General features: G+C 34.5%; 3 protein-coding genes across 3 annotated transcripts; all 3 read left to right on the plus strand.

Moving 5' to 3' along the window:
- The first annotated feature begins 4,355 nt into the window (after positions 1-4,355).
- LOC101734705 (protocadherin gamma-B1) lies at positions 4,356-8,565 on the plus strand. The gene is made up of 2 exons (XM_012960145.2): positions 4,356-6,869; positions 8,494-8,565. Exons 1-2 carry the CDS (start codon positions 4,449-4,451, stop codon positions 8,563-8,565), a joined length of 2,493 nt encoding a protein of 830 aa, XP_012815599.1. The 5' UTR covers positions 4,356-4,448.
- A 1,112-nt stretch (positions 8,566-9,677) lies between these two features.
- Positions 9,678-15,476, plus strand: LOC100489479 (protocadherin gamma-B5). Its single transcript, XM_002939993.1, has 2 exons — positions 9,678-12,101; positions 15,198-15,476. Exons 1-2 carry the CDS (start codon positions 9,678-9,680, stop codon positions 15,474-15,476), a joined length of 2,703 nt encoding a protein of 900 aa, XP_002940039.1.
- A 2,394-nt stretch (positions 15,477-17,870) lies between these two features.
- On the plus strand, positions 17,871-21,694 carry LOC101734597 (protocadherin gamma-B2-like). Its single transcript, XM_031898192.1, has 2 exons — positions 17,871-17,928; positions 19,332-21,694. The coding sequence occupies exons 1-2, from the start codon at positions 17,871-17,873 to the stop codon at positions 21,692-21,694; spliced, it is 2,421 nt and encodes an 806-aa protein (XP_031754052.1).
- Positions 21,695-21,758: the final 64 nt, after the last annotated feature.

Consider the following 21,758-nt stretch of genomic DNA (forward strand, 5'->3'; position numbering starts at 1 on the left):
AGTAAAACAGACATTTACTTTTATTTTTTCAGCTGCATTAGTAAAGATTAAAGCAATGTGCCAAACAGTCAAAATCTTGTGATAATAACTAAATTAACATTTAACTAAAAACACTCACTTTACTAATTTTAAGCAAAACACATTTTTTGCTTGAAAATTACCAGGATGTAACTTCATGTCATAAAAAGTCATAATTTTATTATTTTGGTGTACTGGAAACTGGTGTGTAAGGGAAAATTCAAGCTTTATTTGAATCTCTAAACTTTCATTGTTACTACACTAATATCAAAAGGATGATACATATTACATGCCTTAAAAACACACATTTATTATATTTACAATGGCATTTCCTCAGTTTGGTTTCTGTATCCCACAATAAAGAATACACAATTTATACACATACAATGTTCTCAGTGCTGCAGTTCCACATATAAGCCTCAAAGCGCCACTGTTCACCAGTAAGAAAAAATTGTTCTCGTGTTCAGAGATATTCATTTCCTTCACACTGCAGATCTGCCAGAGAAGGAGCAGACATTTTCTAGATTATCTCATCACCCTTTCAGAATACAGAATGTAAGAGTCCATATAGAATTGGATTTACTTTATATCACCTAGCTTTGGAATAGTGCTTTTAGAGATTTCAGATGATTGAAAAAATGCAAGAAATACCATGGCAAGTACAATTTTCATTTCTATACTCATAGCTTAGTCATTCAGTCTCTGGGCAGCTTCATTATTCTATTGCTGAAGAACTGAGAAAAGACTTTATTGTAGCAAGTATTGCAAATGATCTTGCATTACATATTAAGGACCATTCCACAAGAAGACTTTGTATTGTTTCCCAAATGTCAGAGAAATATGTTCATGTAAGTTTGTTTGTTAAAGACAGGATAGATAGAGAGATATTGTGTTGGGGCAGCAGCTACCGGCTTTTTAAACTTTGATGCAGTGCCCTAGTGTTTTATCAGAAAATTATCAATCTAGAAATTATTGAGTTCACATTACCAGGTACTAGGTTTGTTATTCAAAATGCAAAGGATCCAAATAATTGCATAAATTTCATCCAAAAGTACCAAATTAGTGATACTGAGTATTTAGTCTGAGTGTAAAAAACAGGTCATATGGAACCAAAACTCTGGAAGTTGTATTAGGAAAACCTCTAGATTGAGCGACACAAACCATTCAAGAACTAATGTTTATAGCGCGGGATGGAGGAAACCCAGTTAAAAGTAGAACTGCTTTAGTAAAGATTGACGTTACTGATGCAAATGATAACATTCCATTATTTACTCAAGAAATGTACAAAGTGAACATAAAAGAAAATTGCCTAATAAATTCTACAGTGCTTGTGGTAAGTGCAACATATAGAGATGAAGGCCCAAATTCTTATCTAACATATTCATTTAGCAAAACCACTGGAAATATCAACAATATATTTAATGTTTACTGTTAATCCCATGAGTGGTGGGATAACAACTAAGGATGGAAGATGGATTTCAAGATGAGATGACCAGACAATATGACATGCCTGTACAAGCAAAGGATGGAGGGGGATTAATTCATTGTTCCAAGATATTAATTGAAATCATTGATGAGAATGAAAATGCCCCTGAGCTAACCATTGCCTCATTTTCTTCTGCTGCTCCTGAGGATTCTATGCCTGGCTCTGTAGTAAGGGCGCATTAAGGTTGATGACCAAGAAAATGAAAAAGTTGACTGTCAAATAGTAGACAACATACCTTTTCTGAGAGCTATTACACAATTGTTGCAACGAGTGACATGGACAGAGAGGGTGTCAAGACAATATCACCATTCTAGTTACAGACAGAGGTTCTCCTCAACTACCCAGCAGAGACACTATCAAACTAGATATCTCTGATATGATTAATAATACACCTGTTTTTAAGAAGACTTCATATCTTTGTTCAAGAATTTGCCAGAAGCCTTAATTTACAGTTTAAATGCCTTTGATCTGGATACAGGAAACAATGATAAAGTATATTTCAATAAACACGGACACTGGAGTTCCATATGCAGAGGTCATTTGATTATAAGCAACACAAGGATTTGTTTTATTTCAGGTGACAGCTAAAGACAATGAAACTCCATCTCTTAGTAGTAATGCAATGCCATCTGAATAGTTGATCAAAATGATTTCCATCAAGAAAAAGTGGTGGAGAAATTCTTGGATGCTTAAAGAGCAGGATATTTTAATGCATAAAATGGTGGTCATGGTGATGGCAATAAACAACTTCCTCTATCTATAACTGTTTCCTTAAAGGAGAAGAAACACTAAAAAATTTTAAGTAAAACATCTATTCTACCCTGCCCCAATAATTGCCCTATCCTGCACACCATTTAGTATTTTGAATGTTTTATTAGAAAATACCTGTTAAAACTTGGCTTCCAGTCATTTGAAAAAAGGTGATATGGCGATGCAGGGGAAGCATCAATCGATTGATCAATCCTAGCCTGACTCCTTCCTATAGGAGTCAAAACCCCCTAAAATATTACAACTGGTCATAAAACCTATAATACTGTACAACACAACAGCATTTGAGCATAACGTGCTAGATTCATTTCTGTTGTATTGCTAGTAAGAGGTTTGTATAAAGCACTGTGCAGGTAGCCTATCCCATTCCTGAGAAACAAACGTGCCTTAAAGCGGACCTGTCACCCTAAGAAATAACTCCAAATTATTTTCTATATTGTTAGTTGGGCAAAATAAGCATTACTTACACTATATAAATAATATAAATCTTGTTTCCTTCCGTCTTGGAATTACTCAGTCAAAGCAAGCAGGCAGGCACCATTTTGTGGACACTGTTATTAAGGCAAGCTTTGTATCATGCCAAAATCTTGTTTATGTGCCAGAATGGGGGACCAGATGCCCATGCCCTTGCACTGGCTACACAATTAGATGAGGAGGAGGGAGGGGAAAAGTGAGATGTGCAGTGACATCTAGGAAGTGCTGAATGGAAAGCTAAAGTTATTGTCTGCCCCGCCTCTATGCCTAAGGCATAGAGGCGGGCAAGCAATATATGATTGACAGCTGTGATTTTTAAATGCCTTTATAATGGGTTTGGATGTGTTAATATAAAAATGAATTTGGGTTTCATGTTTAATTTGAACAGGACTTTTATTATACAGATTTTCATGTCTGGGTGACAGGTCCACTTTAATTATGGGATGTTGCCCTGACCCTTTAATCTTAAACCATTAAAACATGTTAAGCATTCTGTACATTGTTTAATGCAGCAAAATAATTAATTATTATTATTCCTTATAGGATACATGATCTAAGGCTTTAGCGGGAGACTGTATGTATGTATGTATGTATGTATAACTTTATTTATAAAGTGCCACAAGGGTATGCAGCACTGTACAGTCTTACAGAATACAAAACTACACACAGGGAGGACAAGTGATATAATAAATAAATACAATAAATATATATATGTATATATAAGTGCCATGTGGTATGAGACACAGTAGGAAGTAGGTCCCTGACCCTTAGAGCTTACAATCTGAGTGGTTGGGTAACATACAGGCACAAACTGGAAGGTAAGAGTGCATCAGGTATGGGCATTTGCCCTTAAGCGCAGGACTGGGCAAAATAATGTTTTAGTGCTCCAGAAGGTAACAGCTGAGCTTTTTCTTAAAGAGAGTGGGTGAGTTTTCCCTACGGAGGGATTCAGGGATAGAGTTCCAGAGGTAAGGAGCAGCGAGATAGAAAGGTTTAAGACGAGAGAGCGCAGTGGGTCTGTATAAACTCATCATTAGAAGACCTGCCAATAGCTATGTAAATGAGTGGAGAATAGGCAGGACTTGCACTAAATGCAATACAATTCATGTTTTTTGCGAGATACATTATGTTTGGATATCAGAATATGAACTCCCAAAGGAAAAATATGCATAATATGTGCTCAGTAGAAGCAGTGCCCAATAATTTGATACAGCATCAGCATTACATAACATCACATAATATCATTTTGATGGTCATCTTTTAGTTTTATTAATATAAATAATGGTATGGATTCTCAGCTTGATTAAGTAATAATGAAAATTTATCCTAAGGGAAATTTCATAGAACTTTATGAAAAACACTGGTGTGTTTTGTTGCTTAAATAATGCTATATATTTTGCCTTTGTTTAAACAACTTCTTCTTAAGATTATAATTTTTAAAAAATCCTGTAGTTCCCCAATCGTGCCTCAAAGCGCCGCTGTTCACCAAAAAAGCAGCTAAACGTAGAACAACATAACCAGGGATATTCATATGATTCACATCCACTGCAGTTCTGCTGAAAGAAAGGCAGGCATTTTCTAGATTCTCTCTTAAACAGGAGGCTATCTCTCTCTACAATAAAACAGTGGATAAGGACTGCATTTTCTACTGGACTGAAAAGTGATCATCTGAAGGAGATATTCTACTCTGAAAGCAGCAGAGATGAAATCCCAGCACTCACAAAACTACAAGGCAATCAGATGGCAAGTAACATTTTTTTTCTTACTCTCATGGCTTTGTCAGTCAGTTTCAGGCCAGATTCATTATTCTATTGCTGAAGAACTGAGAAAAGATTCTGTTATAGCAAACCTTGCAAACGATCTTGGATTAGATATTAAGGATCTCTCCTCACGAAGATTTCGCATTGAATCAAATGTATCCCAGAAATATTTCTTTGTGCATTTAGAAAATGGAAATTTATATGTTAAAGACAGGATAGATAGAGAGACGCTTTGTAGGGCAACACCTACCTGTTTAATAACCTTTGATGCAGTGATCGAAAATCCCTTCAATATTTTCAGTGTCAATATAGAAATTCGTGATATAAATGATAATCCTCCAAAATTCTTTTATGACACTATCACTTTAGAGATGATTGAACTTACTATACCAGGGACACGGTTTGCTTTGCAAACTGCAGAAGATCCAGATATTGGCATTAATTCTGTGCAAACATACAAGCTCAGTGACAATCAGTATTTTACATTACATGAAAAGGCCAGAGCTGATGGGAGCAAAATTCCAGAACTTGTGCTAGAGAAATATCTAGATCGCGAGACACAAAATCTGCACAAATTATTCTTAACAGCTTTTGATGGAGGAAACCCTGTAAGATCTGGATCTGCTCTAATTAGGATTATCATTAGTGATGCAAATGATAATATACCTGTATTTACTAAAGAGGTTTATAAAGTGAGAATAAGTGAAAATTCTCCAATTAACTCTACAGTAATTCGTGTAAATGCAACTGACAAAGACGAAGGTCTAAATGCTCAAATTACATATTCTTTTAGCAAAACATCAGACAATCAGCTTTACACAAGTATCTTTGATATTAATCCAACAAATGGTGAAATTAGAACTACAAGTGGATTAGATTTTGAAACAGTACAAAATTACGAAATATCAGTAGAAGCAATGGATGGAGGTGGCTTTGTGGCCCATTCCAAGGTATTAGTAGAAATTACAGATGAAAATGATAATGCTCCTGAGATATCCATTGCCTCATTATCTGCTACTATTCCTGAGGATTCTCCAACTGGAACTCTCATAGCACTGATTAAAGTTCATGATCAGGACTCAGAAGACAATGGAGAAGTTGACTGTCAGATAATGGGGACAGTACCTTTTCAGTTAGTTTTATCCTCAAGCACGTATTACAAAATAATTACCACAAGTTTCTTGGACAGAGAGAATACATCACAATATAACATAACCATTCTTTCTACTGACAGGGGATCTCCTAAACGTTCCACAGTAAAACACATTAGGTTGAATATATCAGATGTTAATGATAATCCACCAATCTTTAAAAAATCAACATATGTTGCATATTTAAGTGAGAACAATTTACCTGGATCCTCAATATACAGAATAAATGCATATGACCCTGATACTGGAGACAATGCCAAGATTATATATTCAATAGCCGGCACACATATAAAGGATATTGCCATATCTTCTTATTTTTCTATTAACATAGAGACTGGAGTTCTCTATGCTCAGCGATCATTTGACTATGAACACGACAAGGAATTTCAAATTGGAATAACAGCTAGAGACCATGGATCACCATCTTTAAGTAGCAATACAACCTTAGTTATCCATATAATAGATCAGAATGATAATGCACCTAAAATCTTATATCCTTCAGCTGAAAGCAGTAGCTCATCATTATTTGAGATGGTCCCTTTAGCCTCTGAGCAGGGGACTTTGATAACTAAAGTGGTTGCAGTGGATGCAGATTCTGGACATAACTCATGGCTTTCTTATCATTTAATACAAACTCTGGAAACCTCTCCCTTTAGCATTAATCAGCACAAAGGAGAAATCAGAACCACTCGCATCATTCAAGAAAAAGATGATATGAAGCATAAGGTGGTGGTTCTGGTAAAAGACAATGGTGACCCTTCTCTCTCAGCAACAGTCACCTTAAGCCTTATCGTGGCAGATCATTTTCAGCATGTGGTCCCCAAACTTATTAATCAGTTCACTAATGAGGAACCACAATCTAATTTACACATTTACTTGATCATTGCAGTTGCACTGATATCCCTATTATTTATCATAGCAGTTGTGTTGGTCATTATATCAAAATGTAAGGACTCAAAACTTCCACCAACTCTTGCACCTCTAAATACAAGTCTGTATTCTCACGTTGATCCCAGAATGCTGTCCAAGTTTAATAGTGGGACTCTTCCATATCCCTATAATTTTTGTGTAACTTTGGATTCCACTGAAAATGATTTTACCCTTATTAAACCAAATCAGACTGCCCCTGTGAAGAATCTTATTGACACAGATGACTCAGATCTCAGAAATGAAGCCTTAAAAAACACTTTGTCTCCAGACATACCTAATGAGGTAAGTGATTCTAATATAAATTATGAATTATTTGAAATTATGCACCTAGACAGGCTGTTACTATGTATATTAATAGGCATGTATATTAAGATGCTGTTTATATCAATACAATTATAACAAGTCATTGGGTTTTGTAATCTTCATGGTGTTTACTAAAAGTCTGAACATCAGTAAGATGGAGAAAATAAAGACATAGGTTTGAGGGAAAAGGTAGGCATAACTGAATACTCTTAGGAATCAAATAAACAAAAATGTTAAATAATGCTTAATTTTAAAGCATAGTTTACTGGGTCTAAACCTCCCTGTAATTGCTTATTGACTATGGAATACCACATACAGTTGGCAAATAACTTAGGGGCAAGGAACAACAAGGACAGCTTTTGGTTGAATGCATTACACTATTAGCAAGATACTTATGTGTATTAAATAAATTCATGTCCTTTGTTTTCATTCTATGTGAAAAATATACAGATGCACTGTCAGTACACGTTTTTTTAAAATATGGTTATCCTTATACAACATTGTATATTATGGTGGAATCACATAGACTGTTATGTTTATTAGAGAACAACTTGTTTAGAGAACGACAAAAGTACTACAAAAGCCACGAACATCATCAGGTGGGCACTAAGGAAATACAATTAGAATGTACCTACTAAAAATTGCATCTGTATTATTATTTATTTTATTTGGTTATTCTGGTTTTCAAAAACATTTGTCTGTATCTACAGTAAAAGTCAACTCCTTTTGGTTGATGACCAAAAGCTGATCTGAGTAGTAGTGATATTATCACAACGGTGTACTACAGTACATAAAACCAGAATACAAACCCATTCAGGAATACATTCTGGGTAGACACCAATGCACTCACTGGAAATGTATCTATATGTTTTACTCAATATATTAACTGATCATTCTAAAGGGCAGCAGAGCTTCTGTTTTAATGATTGTTGTTCCAAGAAGAAAGGTGCCAAAAGTTATAAAGAGAAACTGTTGGTTAATGGATGCACAAAAAGGTTAACAATCCAAATAATATTTACTGTAACTGGCCTTATCAATTTCAGTTTTATTTTTATATATGGACAATTTACATAATCATCTTGCGTCTATGGGATCTGAATTCTTTTGTTACCAACATGTATGCTTTTATGGAGGAAACATATATGGAAAAAATATTAAAAAGGGATCCATTGATGTGTGGTGCATTGTTCTTTGAAATGTATCAGTAAATTGCATCAGTGATGATGGTCTCTGATTTCAGTAAATACCCCCTGTACCAACCCTCCAGTATAACTGGAGTATAAGGGAGGTCGGTGAAGGATTATTGTTAATGTTACATGTTAATAAAGTTGTTTCAGGTTTGCGGAGGAAAAGGAAGTGAGGAGGGGAGTTCAGATCTGAATAGAGAGGGAAAGAAGCAGAGAAAGGGGGAAAGTTATAATTGGGAATCTGATTAAGACATTGCGCATTTTGTGCCTTCTACAAGAGACTTCTTACAAGATAGTGACAGTTTTGCCTGTATATGGTTTAGATGAACACTGGTAAAGGTGAGAGTATCACCAAGAGGTAAAGACCAAAGGGAAATACTACAAGGACTACTTCTTTTTATCTGTTTCCCCTCCAGAAACAAAGGTTGGAATCACTTGCAATAATGTTTTCTGAGGAGGAATATTATCAAAATTTGCTCTTAAAATAAAATTATTTTTTTCTAATGCTGTTAGAAACATTGAAGTAAATTGAAGGGTTTACTTACGGAATGCCAATGGAACAGTCACTTTGAATGTTACTGTTGTCAAACCAAAGTCCTAAGCCAAATTGTGGATGAAGTAAATCTCTGATAGTTTGCTCACCTGTATCTTTATCACAAAACTTCTCTGTTATTTAAAGTGGTACAGCTCTATACTGCCAGGATATACACAAAGTCACATCAAACCAAAACCTGACATTTAGCACCAGTATTTTGCTAAACTACAAATAGCATGATCTTAAGGGTTGAATATTGTTGGAATAAATGCTTCAAAACGGGTTGAGATTTTGCCAAATTGCACCTGTAACATTCATAAATGGTATTATTGTATCAGTTTTTAGGGTTTATGAAGTATTTAACACCAGCAGGAATAAATAAATATGGTAAAGCATCTATTATATAAAAACAGAAATGCAGAAATGGCACATCCAATAGATTTCTTATTAAGGTGGCAGTTCTTATTTGACATATTTGCTTTTTCACTATACTAATAGGGCAGTACCTTTTACTTGATGCTAGGAATACTGGCATGAATCAATCTCTATGGTAAAACAATCCAATTGTGTTTAAATGGTTATGTGTATTCTTTTGGCATGGGGCTCTATATTATGCAGAGACCACTTATCCATAAAACCCTAATACCAAGCATCCATATAACAGTTCCTATACCTGACTAAAATTCAGTTACTGTAAAGGTTTCACACTAATTACTGTATATAAAATATGTATACATATATAATGATGCATTTTAAAAAATCTCATGTACAAAAATAAGTATTAATGGCATATAGATATGGACATGTTTAAATACAATCTAGTTCAAGGAAATTTTTAAATGTAGTTCCCAATTTTTGCCTCAGAGCGCCGCTGTTCACCAAATAAGCAAAAGAAAATTCTAAATGGAAGCTCCAGTGTTATACAAAATGTTCATTGCAGATCTGCAATAGAGAAAACAGACATTTTGTGGATTCTTTTGCAAAGATTACAAGATGTATTTTCCAGTGGATTAAATTTTTTTTTTGCATCTAAAAGAAGAATTTACTGAGATATTTTTATCTAACATGAAAACCCCACGTGAACAGAAAAACATGGGAATCAAATGGCAAGTAACATTTTCCTTTTTATCCTTGTGGCTTTTTCATTTAGTCTCTGGTCAGCTTCATTATTCCATTGATGAGGAACTGAGAAAAGATACCATAATAGCAAATATTTCAAATGATCTTGGTTTAGATATTAAGGAGCTCTTTCAAAGAAGATTTAGTATAGATTCTCATAATTCCAAAAAATATGCTTCTGTTGATTTAGAAAATGGAAATCTATACATTAATGACAGAATAGACAGAGAGACTTTGTGTCGGACAGCACCTACCTGCCTCCTAAGCTTTGATGCAGTGCTTGAAAAACCCTTAAATATTTTTACTGTCAAACTTGAAATTCAGGACATAAATGATAATCCTCCAAGGTTCTTTCATGACACCATCACCTTAGAAATAAGTGAATCTACTTTACCAGGAACTCATTTAGTTTTACAGACAGCAGAAGATCCAGATATTGGAATAAATTCAGTACAAAGATATATCCTCAGTGACAATCAATTTCTATCATTGAAAGAAAAGATCAGAACTGATGGAAGCAAAATTCCAGAACTTGTGCTAGAGAAATATCTAGACCGGGAGACACAAAGTGTGCACAAATTATTCTTAACAGCTTTTGATGGAGGAAACCCTGTAAGATCTGGATCAGCTCTTATTAAAATTATCATTAGTGATGCAAATGATAATATACCTGAGTTTTCTAAAGAGGTGTATAAGGTGAAAATGAGTGAAAATACTCCAGTTAACACCACTGTGCTTTCTGTGGATGCAACTGATAAAGATGAAGGTCTAAATGCACAAATCACATATTCCTTTAGCAAAACATCAGACAACCAGCTTCACACAGGCACCTTTGATATTAATCCTACTAGTGGCAAAATTACAACAAAAAGGGATCTGGATTTTGAGAGTGTCCAAAGCTATGAGATAGCAATAGAAGCAATGGATGGGGGTGGTTTTGTGGCACAGACTAAGGTATTAATAGAAATTATAGATGAAAATGACAATGCACCAGAGATATCCATAGCCTCATTATCTGCTCCTATTCCTGAGGACTCCATGCCTGGCACTGTCATAGCACTAATTAAAGTTCATGATCAAGATACAGGAAGGAATGGAGAAGTTGATTGTCAGATACTGGGAGCAGCGCCTTTTCAAATCGTTTCATCTTCCAGTAGATACTACAGGATTATTACTGCCAGTTTCCTGGACAGAGAGAAGGTACCATGGTATAATATTACAATACTTGCTACTGACAAAGGATCTCCTGAACTTTCTAGCACAAAATCTATCAAGCTGGATTTATCAGATGTAAACGATAATCCACCAGTGTTTTCAAAACCAACCTACGTTGCTTATTTGCCTGAAAATAATTTACCAGGATCTTCCATTTACAGAATACAAGCTTTTGATTTTGATAGTGGAAACAATGCAAAAGTTGTATATTCTATTTTAAATACATATATACAGGATATACCAGTATCTGCTTATTTTTCCATTAATGTAGTGAGTGGAGTTCTCTATGCTCAGCGATCATTTGACTATGAACAACACCAGATGTTTAGCATGGAAATAACAGCTAGAGACAGTGGATCCCCACCTCTGAATAGCAATATAACTTTAATTATCTATATAATAGATCAGAATGATAATGCACCAGAAATCCTGTATCCATCACCAAATGGTGGTGGGTCATCATTATTTGAAATGGTCCCTTTAGCCTCTGAGCAGGGTTCATTGATAACTAAAGTCATTGCTGTGGATGCAGACTCAGGCCATAACTCGTGGCTTTCTTATCATTTCATTCCAATGTCAGACCCATCACCATTCAGTATTAATCAGTACACAGGGGAAATCAGAACATGCCGTGTTTTTCAGGAGAAAGATCTTTTAAAGCATAAAGTGGTGATTATGGTAAAGGACAATGGACACCCATCCCTTTCAGTAAGTGTTACTTTAAGCCTTGTTGTGGCAGACCATTTTCAACAGGTGGTTCCCAAAATAAATAACCAATCAGCTGATGAATCCCAGTCTAATTTGCAAATGTATTTGGTAGTTGCAGTTACTCTGATTTCATTATTACTTATTTTAACTGTAATATTGACTGTAATATCAAAATGTAAGGAGTCAAAACCATTGCCAACCCTTGGGCCTCTGACTACAAGTTTATATCCTCAAGTAGACTCCAGGATGCTTTCACAGTTTAACTGTGGTACTTTGCCTCTCCCGTACTCCTACAATGTTTGTCTTTCTTTGGATTCATCTGAAAGTGGCTTTCCCATAATGAAACCAAAGCAAAATGTGCCCATTGACAATCTAATTGATGCCGACAATTCAGAACTCAGAAGTGAACATTTTAAAGAAACATTGTCTCCCAGCAACCCCATTCAGGTGAGTTTTTCTAACTGACATTTAATTCCCTTCCTGTTTACTCTTATGACATCATACAACTACACTACAACAAAATGAAAACCAAGCAAATATGGGTTAGTTAACAAGGTATATTTTATGCTTACTTTTCTTAGGGTCAAATTTTCCTTAGACTAAGCTTGTAAACATTCAATACTTCCATTTTTTTTGTTATAATATACATGAAAGGACTCATGAAGGTAACAGTTCCACTGATTCCACTGATTCCACAGATTCAGGCTTCAGACTCTTTGTCTGGCATATGCATATGCCTAGAAATTACAACAAATGTATTGGTTCTGGACCCAATGAAAATGGAGGGTGCCATTTTTTTTATTCTTGTCAATATACTGTATGCACTAGCATGAAACTAATAGACAATTTACTTATGAAACAGGGGACCAGGGAATGTGCATTGATCAATCCCTTTTGTCTTTCTGTATGTTTGTAGTTAATTTGGCCAGATCAGTTGCACTTCCATTGTATTTGTATACTTTATTTAGCCTTGGAGTGCTCCCACAACCTCTTTTTGTGTATTTGCCATTTTATTTTGCATAGATATATTTAGACCATTTTTTTATTATTGTTTTTATTTTAACCATTAACTTTAAAAAAAATAGCATATATCATGCCTCTATAATTTTTTTTACTATAAAACTGCTAAACATGTTTAGGTTCTATTGTTGCAGTTATGGCTAGATGTGATGGGCCAACATATCATCTTGTTACATTTTTGTATAGATATGTATTCTTCGTGTATTCTTTATGATATCTTCAAGATATCCTACAGCACCCATAAAATATACAAGAATATTTTGAAACAAATTGTATAGAGAAAGTACTGTTATGTCATGTTTGTATGAGGTATTTTAACTTCTGTAATTTCAAATTGGTTTTTAAATGTCTGATACATATCAATGTAGAGGAACTGAATGAATCGAAGAAAGTATTATTTATGTAAAAAAGGTGCTGACTTCTACTTAATTTCAATACTTCTAGGTTTAATTTTCGTATTTGATATTTTTTGTAATAAAAATCATACAAAAGACCTTGAGGGGGGAAACAAAAATAAATTAAGTTTATAAGCATATGAGAGAAGTACAACAGCAGTTGAGGCTGGACCATAAACATTGTACACCGCAAAACATCTAAATACTGCATGAAACCCATGGAGAAATTCAGCTATGCCATGAAGGAAATCTTGGGGACGAAACCATAAGCTTAATAAGTTGCAAAACTTTAATTATCTATATTATAATATATCTAAGTGAATATAAAATAAAATACTACAGTTAGTCTCCATGTCTGCATAACATTCCTCCATTTTCCTATACCACATCCCCCCAAATTGTATTACTTGCTTCAAATTATTGTGAAATTCTCCATCCTCCACTGACAGTACGGAAGGATCTACACAAGAAACTTCTTACTTGTTGCAAGCTGATCCCATTGTCAGAGAAAACATTCGATGTTGAAAATCCAATTCAGCAGCACACTAAAGTAGCGAAGCCATAAAGAAGCAAAAGTTTGGGCTTACCTCTGGAAGTTAGATTTAAGCTATCAAGAAGAGCAAAATGTCACCTCTTTGGGAACCTTCACTCTTGTAACCCCCCTGTTCTCTTTTATATAGTTTCTCTTTTATAGCCTTACTGTCTTTTGCTTTAGTCTTCCTATTTAATATAATCTATTATTGTATTAAATTTTGCAACAGGTACTACTAAAGGGCTGTGCATTGTCTTTTTTCTATATAAAATTATTCACATGCTTTTATTGCTATGATTATATGGTTATACCTGTTTTGTATTTTATCTATATTATCGGATATAATATTGTCATTTGTATGTTGTAAACGGACAGAATGAAATGATATGCAGGGATAGTTTGGTGACATATAAATCCAAAAGCTAAGTTAGTTTTGTGCACAGAAACCAAGCAGGTACAAAAATAACATATTCTGGTTACCAGAAAGGTGATTTGAGAAAACTAAGCCTTTGTAGGAATTTTACTCATACCAGCGATGGGATTTACATTTACACTCTCATAGTACAGCAATATAGGCCAAACTTGAGTGCAAACTCTGCTGTTTTGTTGCAATTTTATGGACTTATGACAAATACATAACAACGTATAATATTATATTATACATATATATATATTTGAAAATATTAATTAAAGTACTGTTTAGAAAGCCCCACAGCTTCTAGTTTGTGCCTCAGAGTGTCGCTGTTTACAAGTAAAGGAAAATATTGAATGTAATGTTACTTCACCTACTCCAGTAAGTCACACAGCAGTCTGCAGGAACAAGACAGACATTTTATGGATTCTCTTTGATAAAGAAGAAAGAATATAAATTACATAAAGTAGATTTTTCTGCTGGATTTAATCTTTTGGACATCAAAACATAAGACATTCTGGTTAAAGATAAACACATTTGTGGGTTTCTTGCTAAACTGAAATGGGAGCTGACTATGTCTACATTCTCATTTCCATTTTATGTTTTTTTTAATGGATTAAGATTTTCTGTATATCTAAAAGGATTTTATTTGCCAGAAATATTTTGTCAGCTGAAAATGGCTGGAAGGAAAACAGATACAAAGAAAGTAAATGCAAAGAAATCAAATGGAAAGTAATGTTTTATTTTTATTGTCATCCAGTCTCTGGACAGCTTTCATCGGTTCCTGAAGAATTGAGGAAAACTTCTCATATAACAAGTACAGTGTATTGCAAAAGATCTTGATATAAATGTTAAGTAACTTCCACTTAGAAGATTTTGTGTTGACTCAAGTGTTTTAGAGAAATATTTTTCTGTACATTTAGAAAATGGAAATGTATATGTAAAAGACAGGATAGGACTATATGTGAGGCTGCAGCCACATATTCCTAACCTTTGATGCAGTGATTATAAATCCCTTTAAGATTGTTGCTGTCAAAATTGAAATGCATGATGTAAATGATAATCCTCCAGTCTACTTCACCAGGAACACATCTGGTCTTACAAAATACTGAAGATGCAGATGTTGGTATTAATTCTACATACTGTATAAACTTAGTGATAATCAGTATTTTACTGATAAAAAGCCTGGAACTGATCGAATCAAAATCCCAGAACTTGTTCTAGAAAAAGCTCTAGATCATGAAACACAAAGTGTACACAAGTTATTACTTACAGCTTTTAATTGGGTACGGTCTGGATCCACTCTAACCAAGATTATTATTAGTGATGCCACTACCAATATGCCTGTATTTACAAGAGAGGTGTATCAAGTTAACATAAGTGAATATGCTCCAGTGGAATCTACAGTGCTTTACATTACTGTAACTGATAACTCTGAAAGTTCAAATGCTGAAATCACATAATTCTTTAGCAAAACATCTGGAGATGTCCTTCACTTAGGCATGTTCAGTATTAATCCTTCTAGTGGGGAAATTACCATTAAAAATAATTTAAATTATGAGACATCCCAACATTATGAACTTCCTGTGCAAGCAATTGATGGTGGTGGCTTTGTGGCCCATTCCAAGGTATTAATAGAGGTAACTGATGAAAATGACAATGCACCTGAGATATTCATTGTATCTTTATCTACTTCTATTCCCAAAGACTCCATTATTGGTACTGTAATAGCAATAATTAAACTTCATGACCAGGACCAGGAATATGGAGAAGTTGACTGTCAGACAATGGAAGCAGCACATTTTTAAATTGTTTCCTCCTCAGCAAGATATATAAGCAATGTTACTGCTACTGCCATGGACAGAGCAAATATAGCATTGAATAATATCACTATTGTTGCCACAGATAGAGGATCTCTTAAACTCTCTAATAAAAAGTCTATGATACAGGATACATTATATCAGATGCAAATTATAATACCCCAGAGTTTAAAAAATCAACTTATGTTACATATTTGCCTGAGAATATTTTGCCAGGAGTGTCAATATATAAAAATTAAGCATCAAATACTGGCAACAGTGCTTAAGTTGTTTACTAAATTTCCAACACCAATGTAGAAGATTTTTCAGTATCAACTTTTCTTTCTAATAACACAAAAAGTGGAGTTCTATATGCTTATTTGATTATGAGCAGCACAAAGAGTTCCAAATATAAATAATAGCTAAAGACAATGGATCACCATCTCTGAGTAGCAATGCAACATTGATTATTGATAAATAACATTAAAATGATAATGAACCAAATATCTTATATCCACCCACAGAAAGCAGTAGTTCTACCGACTTTAAGATGGTTCCTTTTGCAGTTGTAGTGGATGCAGACTCTGGACATAACTCTTGGCTTTATTATCATTTAATGCAAATGTAAGAACTACACCCCTTTAGTGTATGTAAGTCTACAAACAGGGAAAATAAAGAACTCATGGGTCCTGGTAAAGGATAATGGAGCCCCATATCTTTCAACAACAGTTACTCTGAGCCTTGTTGTGGCAGATTACCTTCATCAGGTAGTTCCTAGGTTAGATAGTCAATTCACTCATGAAAATCTTCCTCCTAATTCGCAAATGTACCTTGTAGTTGCACTTTCTTTTATCTTGTTGCTATTTATTTTTATTGTTACATTGGTGACTATATCAAAATGTAAGTAATCAAATAATGTAACAGGTTTAGGTTCTATAAATACAAACATGTACTCTCAATTCGATCCCAGATTGCTTTCAAAGTACAATGATTGAACATTGCCTCTCCCCTACTCATACAATGTTTGTGTGGCTTTGGATTCATCTGAAAGTAAATTTGCTTTCCTAAAACCTAATCCAAGTGTACCCATGGAAAATCTTAATGATGTGATGGTTTTGGACTTGAAAATGATACTTTGTCACCCACCCCCATGCAGGTGAGTTATGCTTATAATGTAGCACGGTTTATAAAAAAAAATGAAATGATTTTGTTGTTTAACAGTTGTATATGGGATATTGCAAATCTAAGTATTACTGTGGAACTTGTATTTTGGCTTTCTTACCATGGTTGAACATTTTACTGCGGTATATTATTTATTTCCTAAAATCGCAAGTTACAAAATGCAAATCCTACTTACTATACCTCATATAAATACAATTATAATCCTTTTGGGGGATATTATTTTTTTTTTTCTAAACTACTTCATGCTAATATACATTTATTTCTGAACTTAGTAACTACATATCATTGTTTACAACTTAATGCAGTATTACACGTTTATTTTGACTGTGTGGAAATACTTAGGGATAACACTACAGATAACATATAAGATGAGATATACTATATCAGTTTTAATAGTAGGGCTGAGGTAAGAGAATTATTCACAGCTTTTAAAGGGTGCACAAAGTAGTTGCAGCTTTGTCACCTACAAGTTAGAAAACAAAAAGTAAAGATCTCATTGGTTGCGATCTGCAACATCACCAGTAATGTCTGTGTCCGGTGTTAATAAATTCACCCCTAATTAAGTGGCTTATCAACAGATCAGTTCATTGTCTCTCTTCTTCCTTCCTCTGTTATATGGTAATGGTGTGGTTGTACCATGTGGGATTGCACAAACACAATTGACACTGGTAGCCAAAGATACAATTCTTGGTGTATTTTATGAGCTTGTAACTGTATCTTTTCTTTTGTGTTCTAAAATGCTGCACTTTAGCCTATAAAGCATTTAGTTTCTACTGGACTGTAAAGCATTATTGTACACTAAATTGTCAGCATATGCACTGAAAAGTTATTTAGCCTAGTGATTTTTTTTAGTGGCATATTTATTAACCATTGAACATGTACGACCTTAGATTTAAAAGATGGATTGCTATTAATGCAAACGTGGAGAACCCAGGTAAGCAAATACAACATATAGCCACACTCTGCCCCAGGAATATGTACTTACTTTTGCAACAGTTTCATCCATTGATAAAACAACTAGGAATCCTACGAACATAGTTATAGAGGAAGATGAAGATTTTTTCTGGTGGCCTGTGGTGACCTCTACACATGGACTGCTAACTCATTGCTACCCTAATTTTTCAGTTACATTCTGGGTAAATTATTAACTATCCCAGAAAAATGTTCTAAAGTGATGTTCAAAGAAAAATGTATGTAGCCTTGATATGATTCAAAGATTTATGTGACAGTTCAAATAAATGGTTAAACTATATGGCAGGCATGGATTTGTGGTTAAAGTCTACATTTCACCACTGGAAAATTTGTTTGCGAAACCACATCAACATTTTACTATAAAAATGTTTCATATGAGTAAAAAGCTGCACAAAAAAACCACATGTAAAAAAAAAAAAACAAAACCATTGACTTTAATGCATTTTGCAAAGGCTCAATCACTTTAATGTATTTTGGGGGAAAAACACCATTAAAGAATGCCCTTTGATTTCAATGCATTTTGCACAGAAAAAGAGCTGTAAAAAATGCCCACGGCCATTGACTTTAATACATTTTGTGAGTTTTTAACATTTTAGAAATGTTTTTGCATATTAGCTAAGTTTTTAGTGAACCAAAATGGGACAGATTTGCTCATCACTATAAATAACTGTTGTAAAAATGCATAAAATAAGAACCTAATATTTTGAACAAATTCCATTATACAAGTTATTGTATAACCTTTAAGTTAGTAGTCTTATCTAAAAACTAGATCACTTGCCTTTCTGGTTCTCCAATTCCATGAGAGGAAAGGCAAAAAATGGTTAACAATTTAATTTTGTATGTAATTTTGTATGTAGTAAGACAGATTGATAGAGCCTTATAAGAACCAATACTCTGTACTGCTTTCTTTCTAGTTGTACTTTCTTTAGCAGTTTATAGTTTTTTGATGCAAAGAACACATATCTGTTTTTTGGAAAATTGTTGTGCACTCAGATTCCTAGAGACAGCAAATTATTATTCTTATGATCACTAAAATTACTGAGATTTTCTCAGTGCTGCAGTTCCACATTTGTGCCTCAGAGCGCCGCTGTTTACTAAGGAGGAGAAGGATATAGAATGGGAGATTTCAGCCACTCACTGCAGATCTGCAGAAAACATCAGACATTTTCTGGATTCTATCATAACAGAAGACTGTTCAGCTCTCTATTCCCATAAAAATATAAACTACATTTTCTGCTGGATTACAAATTTAGAAATTCTATGCACTCAGAATGATTGTGAAGAAAATCCTTCAAGGGCAGAGATGCAAAAGAATCAAATGGCAAGTAAGATTTTCTTTCTTATTCACATGTTTTTGTCATTTAGTCTCTGCACAGCTTCATTATTCTATTGTGGAAGAATTGAGAAAAGATTCTGTTATAGCAAATATTGCAAAAGATCTTGGATTAAACAAACAGGAACTCAAGCCTCGAAGATTTCATATTGTTTCACATGTTTCAGAGAAATATTTTTCTGTGAATTTAGACAATGGGAATTTATTTGTTAAGGACAGGATAGACAGAGAGATGCTGTGTAATGCAGCACCTACCTGCTCTCTAACATTTGATGCAATAGTTGACAATCCCTTGAATGTTTTTTCTGTAGAAATTGAAATAAGAGATATAAATGATAACTCACCAGTGTTTTTCCATGAAACAATTACATTAGAAATTGTTGAAACAACTGTACCAGGAACCCATTTGGTTTTGCATATTGCAGAAGATCCAGATATTGGCATTAATGCTGTGCAAACATATGAGCTCAGTGACAACCAGTATTTTACACTGAATCAAAAGACCAGAACTGATGGAAGCAAAATTCCAGAACTTGTCTTAGAGAAACCTTTGGATCGTGAGAATTTAAAGATCCACAAATTATTGTTAACAGCCTTTGATGGAGGAAACCCAGTAAGAACCGGAACTGCCCTTATTAGGATTGCTATTACTGATGCCAATGATCATATACCTATGTTTACCCAAGAAGTATATAAAGTGAGTGTTAGTGAAAGTATTCCAATTAACACCACGGTGCTTCAAGTAAATGCAACAGACAAAGATGAGGGTGTAAATGCACAAATCACATATTCTTTAATCAGAACTTCTGGGGACAGCCTTGCTAGTGCAACCTTCAGCATCAATCCTGCAAGTGGTGAAATTAAGACTAAGAAGAATTTAAACTTTGAGGTACAGAAAAATTATGAAATGTCAGTAGAAGCTAAAGACGGAGGTGGTTTTGTGGCCCATTCCAAAATATTGATAGAAGTCACAGATGAAAATGATAATGCACCCGCTATATCTATTGCTTCGATATCTAGTCCTATTGCTGAGGATTCAGTTCTTGGTACTGTGATAGCACTGATTGAAGTTCGAGATCCAGATTCCGCTGAGAATGGAGAAGTTGACTGTCAGATAATAGGAACTGCTCCGTTTCAGTTGGTTACATCATCAAGTCGATACTACAGAATCATCACTACTAGTTTATTGGACAGAGAGAGAGCATCATCGTATAATATCACAATTGTTGCTACTGACAAAGGGCATCCTCAACTTTCTAGTCAAAAAATTATCCAATTAGATATATCAGATGTTAATGATAATCCGCCTCTCTTTATGAAATCTACATTTGTTGCTTATTTACCTGAGAACAACTTACCAGGAGTTTCAGTATTCAGAATGCAAGCATTAGACGTTGATGTGGGAGAAAATGCTAAAGTTATATATTCTATTTCCATCACAACGTCAGAAGATTTTCCGGTCTCCTCTTATTTCTCAGTGAACATAGAAACTGGAGTTCTTTATGCTCAGAGATCATTTGATTATGAGCAGGACAAGGAGTTTCGAATGGAGATAACAGCGAAAGACAATGGATCACCATCTCTTAGCAGCAATGCAACATTAATTATCTATATAATAGATCAGAATGATAATGCACCAAAGATTTTATATCCGACAATAGAAAGTGACGTTTCACCTTTATTTGAGATGGTACCTTATGCCTCAGAGAAAGGAGCTTTGATAACAAAAGTGGTTGCAGTGGATGCAGACTCTGGGCATAACTCTTGGCTTTCTTATCATTTCATACAGATGGCAGAAACATCCCCCTTTACCATTAGCCAACACATGGGGGAGATCAGGACATCCCGTGTCTTTCAGGAGAAAGATGTTTTGAACCATAAGGTGGTGGTTATGGTAAAAGATAATGGAGATCCATCTCTCTCTGCCACAGTTACATTAAGCCTTGTAGTAGCGGATACTTTTCAGCAAGTGATTCCAAAACTCACTGATCAAGTTGTAGAGGAAGAGCCTTCATCTAGTATGCAGTTGTACTTAGTAATTGCACTTGCTCTGATTTCTCTGCTCTTTATTGTAACTGTCATGCTGGTTATTATATCAAAGTGCAAGGAATCAAAACCTCCTTTAGATTTTGGACCCATGAGTACAAATCTGTATTCTCAATTTGATCCCAGAATGCTTTCTCAGTTCAATGGGACATTGCCTCTTCCTTATCCCTACAATGTGTGTGTGGTTATGGATCCATCTGAAAGTGATTTTAGTTTGGAAAAACCAAAGCACAATGTTCCTATAGACAATCTTATTGATGCTGATGATTCAGAACTTGAAAATGCAACATCAGATGATACTTTGTCAGCTACCAAACCCATGCAGGTAAACCTTTTATCTTATTTATAAATCATTATAAATTGTAACTGTGAAATACTTTTTACTTCATATTAAGCTTTCATTTTGATTTTCC

Source organism: Xenopus tropicalis, chromosome 3 (genome assembly GCF_000004195.4).
Source record: "Xenopus tropicalis strain Nigerian chromosome 3, UCB_Xtro_10.0, whole genome shotgun sequence".
Taxonomy (NCBI): Eukaryota; Metazoa; Chordata; class Amphibia; order Anura; family Pipidae; genus Xenopus; species Xenopus tropicalis.

What these genes read in the sequence shown, in the direction of transcription:
- LOC101734705 (XM_012960145.2), top strand. Translation starts at nt 4,449, where the DNA reads ATGAAATCCCAGCACTCACAAAACTACAAGGCAATCAGATGGCAAGTA. An exon ending in CTCCAGACATACCTAATGAG is followed by an intron (nt 6,870 to 8,493) that starts GTAAGTGATTCT and finishes TTTCCCCTCCAG; the next exon opens with AAACAAAGGTTGGAATCACT.
- LOC101734597 (XM_031898192.1), top strand. Translation starts at nt 17,871, where the DNA reads ATGTACGACCTTAGATTTAAAAGATGGATTGCTATTAATGCAAACGTG. An exon ending in TGCAAACGTGGAGAACCCAG is followed by an intron (nt 17,929 to 19,331) that starts GTAAGCAAATAC and finishes TTTGTCATTTAG; the next exon opens with TCTCTGCACAGCTTCATTAT.
- LOC100489479 (XM_002939993.1), top strand. Translation starts at nt 9,678, where the DNA reads ATGAAAACCCCACGTGAACAGAAAAACATGGGAATCAAATGGCAAGTA. An exon ending in CTCCCAGCAACCCCATTCAG is followed by an intron (nt 12,102 to 15,197) that starts GTGAGTTTTTCT and finishes ACTGATAAAAAG; the next exon opens with CCTGGAACTGATCGAATCAA.